The 4,878-nt window shown below is 47.2% G+C and overlaps 1 protein-coding gene across 1 annotated transcript; it reads right to left on the reverse strand.

Annotated features, from left to right (window-relative positions):
• Nucleotides 1–1,353: 1,353 nt before the first annotated feature.
• LOC130490389 (zinc finger protein OZF-like) lies at nucleotides 1,354–4,132 on the reverse strand. Its single transcript, XM_056864215.1, has 2 exons — nucleotides 4,078–4,132; nucleotides 1,354–2,564 (listed from the first exon to the last, which is right to left on the reverse strand). The coding sequence occupies exons 1-2, from the start codon at nucleotides 4,130–4,132 to the stop codon at nucleotides 1,354–1,356; spliced, it is 1,266 nt and encodes a 421-aa protein (XP_056720193.1).
• Nucleotides 4,133–4,878: the final 746 nt, after the last annotated feature.

Here is a 4,878-nt window from a genome sequence, read left to right on the forward strand (position 1 = left end):
CAGGACAATTAATTGGAATTGTCAATCAGATATAATTTGCTGCTCTCCTCCACCTGATGCTGCACATGTACCATAAGAATTAACCCCACAACTGAGAATAAAAAACTCTCCCACAAATCCAACTACTGTCTTCCATGTAATACTGTCAATATCCTTTAAAAAGGAGCATCACAATATAATTTTGCTTGTCTAAATTAAAAAAAGGGCCAGGCCCAGAAAATACATATTTGCATACCTCCTTAGGCAATACGGCAAACATATTAAAAATATTGTCGAAGGCTTTCACGGTCAGAGTTCATTGGTTCTTGTAGGTTATCCGGGCTGTGTAACCGTGGTCTTGGAATTTTCTTTCCTGACGTTTCGCCAGCAACTGTGGCAGGCATCTTCAGAGGAGTAACACTGAAGGACAGTGTCTCTCAGTGTCAAGGGTGTAGGAAGAGTAATATATAGTCAGAAAGGGGTTGGGTTCCATCATTAGCACATTATCTTGATACTTACAGGACAATGATTAGCACATTACTTTTGCAGGACAATACTCAGCTCAAACCCAACCCCTTTCTGACTATATATTACTCTTCCTACACCCTTGACACTGAGAGACACTGTCCTTCAGTGTTACTTCTCTGAAGATGCCTGCCACAGTTGCTGGCGAAACGTCAGGAAAGAAAATTCCAAGACCACGGTTACACAGCCCGGATAACCTACAAGAACCAATATTAAAAATATGTTTTTTAGAATAATTTTGCCTTTCCACTAAACTGGGTGTTGCCGGTTGATACCATAAATACACGAAAGGAAACTCATGATATCAGTAGTCAACAATCTTGGTGTTCGTGCATCACGTAAGACAATGTAATTCTGTTAATATAATCCTTGGGAGAATGGGTATCTTCCTTTGAAACAGGGTCTCAAGTTGGCATCTCCTTTGGCACTACCACAAATACATTCCGAAACAATATGGCCTTGGTTAATTTTGCTTTTGTTTCCTGGTGTCACACCACAGATTCCAATAAAGGAATCACCACAATTCCAGAGAATAGTTCCTTGAAAAAGAGGCCAAAACCTGTATTGGAACCAGGCCACCCAAGTCTGGCTGGAATCCAATGCAAGCTTACCTTAGAAGTTCGCCCCATGCCTCAGCTCAGTTCAGCGGGACTTCCTAATCAAAATGCATAAAAATGGACTGCATTTATGTCACCAGAAATATTTCTGGCAGCTCCCAGGACCTGCTCAGTAAGTCAGCAGTGAGACCCTAGGATGGGCAGTTTATGGACCACCCAATTTTGGCAGGACTTATGCCTTTAACTGGAGTCAGTCTCTATAGTATCTGAAGCCCATTGGCCAGGGGCTGGGCTATGCGAGTAGCATATTAACGCTGGTGCCCAAAGTGAGCACAGAAACATGGTCCTCCCCAGGGTGGACGTGGGCTTGGTGGCGTGGGAACTGCTGCTTGTACCGGAAGGTCTTCCCACAGGCAGAGCAGGCATATGGTTTCTCGCCCGTGTGGATTCTCTGGTGCTTGACCAGTTTGGAATTGACATAGAATCCTCGGCCGCACTGGGCGCATTTGTAGGGCTTCTCCCCGGTGTGGATGCGCTGGTGCTCGATGAGGGACGAGCTCTGAGAGAAGCACTTCCCGCACTCCTCGCACCGGTAGGGCCGCTCCCCAGTGTGCACCCGGTTGTGTGACACCAGGTGGGTCTTCTTCTTGAAGCATTTCCCACAGAGCGGGCAGGGGAAGGGCTTCTCCCCCGAGTGGGTGCGCTCATGCTTGAGGAGATTGGAACTAAGGGAGAAGCGCTTCCCGCAGAGGGTGCAAGAGTAGGGCTTCTCACCCGAGTGGGTGCGCAGGTGCTTGACCAGGTTGGAGGTGCGGCTGAAGGCCTTCCCGCACTCCCGGCATGAGAAGGGCGTCTCCCCGGTGTGGGTGCGCTGGTGCTCGGTCAAGGCAGAGCTGCGGGTGAAGCCCCGCCCACACTCCAAGCAAGTGAAGGGCTTCTCGCCAGTGTGGATCCTCTGGTGCCCCATCAGCGTAGAGCTTTGGGAGAAGCGTTTCCCGCACACATTGCACACAAAGGGCCTCTCCCCCGTGTGGATTCTCTGGTGTTCGATTAGCACAGAGCTCTGCGAGAAGCTCTTCCCACACTCGGTGCAATGGTAAGGCTTATCCACTGGCCTGCGGCTGGCGGGGGGTGGAAGTTGAGGAGGAGGGGGCTCCAAGATCCCCAAAAGGTTGATAAAGCCCGGAGGATCATGGGAAGCCTCCTTGGCCTGGCGCCTTCTCAGCTGACTCTTCCACTGTTGCTCCTCTGCCCGGACTTGACTTCTGTAGATACTGGGGATCTGTGCATTATTCGTGTGGTGTGGCTCTGCCTCCCTTATGTTCCCATTTTCTTGGTCCTGGTCCCTCAGTTCTCTTCCTGGGCAGCCCTCACTTTCTGAAAGCATCCCTATCTGCTCAGGACTCAGAGGGGCTTCCAGCAACAATGCCTCCAGTTCTTCTTCTTCTTCTTCCAGTACTCCTTCCTGAAGACCTTCTTCTTGACTTCCAACCACAGCGCCTTCTAGAAGGAAAACAGAAATATGAGCAAAATCGCTAAGGAGATTGCAATCTCAGTTTTGACCACAGTGAAGCCAGGTTCTCTGTCCCAAAGACCCGTTCGCATGGGAAGATATAGACAAGTGCACTGCTGGGACTCATCCCCTGACCCCTGACCCTGCAAGGTTTCCCATGTTCCAGGAGTTTCTCAGAGAAGGGTACAAATAGCTTGATATAGCCCAAAGTTGCGATAAGGCCTGATTTAAACATGTCATGTAGTTGCTTCGGCCATACAGCAGTACAGTTTAAATGAGACGCTGGATGTATGTCAGGAGGGTGCATATGTGTTAATGTTGTTTGAATGAATTGTAAGATTTAATTTCTTTATCCTGCATTGATTGGAGCTAATTACACCTTGTCTAATTATTCCAAATAAAATGAGTTTTACTTTTTAAAAAAGTGAAGCAAGCGCAATCTCCAGGTCATTGGAACATAACATATAACTGGAAGTGACCCCAAGGATCATCTAGTCCAACTTTCTGCACACTGCAGGAAATTCATAGCTTCCTTCCCCCACACTCCCCCAGTGACCCCTGCTGTATGCCCAGAGGAAGGCAAAAAACCTTCAAGGTACCTGGGCCAATCTGGCCTGGAGGAAAATTCCAGATCGACATATAAGAAAGAGCCACAAGAGCTGACCACTGCCTCATCCCTTCCTGCCCTCCCTCATCTGCCTAAATTAATTGTGAGTCAACATGAATTGTACTGGAAGTTGCCAGCGCTTTTTCTCACTCAGTGGCTTATCGCTCACATTTGTTACCTCTGGATACGATCCCTAACTAGCTAACAGCAGCTCCAGTCATGACAGAGTTGCCGCACAATCCTAAGAACACTTCCTAGGAAGGAAGCCCCATTGAATAAACTTCAGTAGACCCGCTTAAGATTGCTCTCTCAGGAACCAAAGGCCCTCATAGGAACCAAAGCAACAGAGACAAGATGGGACTTTTGCTTTTTACTGCCTTCTGCTAATCATTCCAAACTACTCTAGCTCTGCAGAATATAACTGGAGTCTTCTTTTCTGAATATTACCTCTACCCAGCTTCATGTTTTTAGGCTCAATGAGAGCTATATAGGATTGAAAATTATTCCAGTCACAGCTTTTATTGCAGTAGCTGTTTTGGTGATGAAACCTTTAAAGTTGCAGAAAAACAACCTGAAGAAGAGTTCTGTGTACCTCTGAAGTTTGCTATTTACTGATCCAATTGCTCACAGGCACAATTAAAAAAAATCCCAGGTATTTCCATCAACTTGTGTTACATCATACACACACACAGTGTTTGTTTTGAACAGCTCAATCTGAAGAATCCTGTACAAATCAAAAAGCTCTCGCCTCTGAAATTTTGACACGAGTTGGCCACAATAAAAGGAATTGCCTCACTTCTAATTTTAATCTGGAATTGAATATGATGAGGGAGGAACATCTGGCATTCCCCTCTCCCCATCTTGCTCCCCGACAAAGATTTCTTCTCCATTCTTACCTGTCTCTCCAGCTCTCTCCCATTCTTCCGTCTCTCGCAAATCCTTCTGTTCCATCTTGGGCAGATTCCCTGGATCCTATTAGGTCTGAAGACGTTTTTGCAGCCCCCCTCTCTCCCCCACTCCGAAAACAGAAGAGAGATCAACCTGAGAGCATTAGACAGTTACAACAATCCCACTGGTAATGTCTGCAGAGTGGCAGAGGGAACCCAGTGATGATGTCACATCCTCACACCAGTTCACATGATGCAGGGGGGATCAAAGGGAGAGGGGAGGAAGAGGAATGCTGGAGGCGGTTGCTAGGGAACGAGTAGAGTCACACTAGGCAAGGAGGGGCTAGAGGAAACCAGGGCTTTCAGTTCCTTTATATGTGTGTGTGTGCGGTTGCACCATCAAGTCACAACTGACTTATGGCTACTTAAAGTCCAATAACTTGTGCTAAGAGAGTGATAAAGGCGGCAAGCAGGAGTATTTATAAGTTTAAAGAATCTCTGTCTGACCTCCACCCGTGATCTCTGAAATGGTTTCTAAACAAAAATGTAAACAATCCTAGGATTAAATATAAATGAAAGCAGGCTAAAAGGAACAGCATGGTCAATATCTCTGTGTGTGGGGACTACACCCATAAACAGTAGGATTGCTAACCCCAAGCTGGAAAATTCCTAGAGATTTGAGGGCAGAGCATGGGCAGGGCAGAGTTTGGGGACAGTAAGAAACGCAGCAGGGATGTGATGCTAGAGAGACGGCCCTCTGAAGCTGCCATTTTCTCCAGGTCCTACCTGGAGGTTGGCAACCCTACATGC

The sequence above is a fragment of the Euleptes europaea genome, chromosome 18, assembly GCF_029931775.1.
Source record: "Euleptes europaea isolate rEulEur1 chromosome 18, rEulEur1.hap1, whole genome shotgun sequence".
NCBI lineage: Eukaryota > Metazoa > Chordata > Lepidosauria > Squamata > Sphaerodactylidae > Euleptes > Euleptes europaea.

Coding starts and splice junctions, on each gene's coding strand:
- LOC130490389 (XM_056864215.1), bottom strand. CDS start 4,132: ATGGAACAGAAGGATTTGCGAGAGACGGAAGAATGGGAGAGAGCTGGA. Junction 2,565..4,077: donor GGAGAGAGCTGGAGAGACAG/GTAAGAATGGAG, acceptor TTTTCCTTCTAG/AAGGCGCTGTGGTTGGAAGT.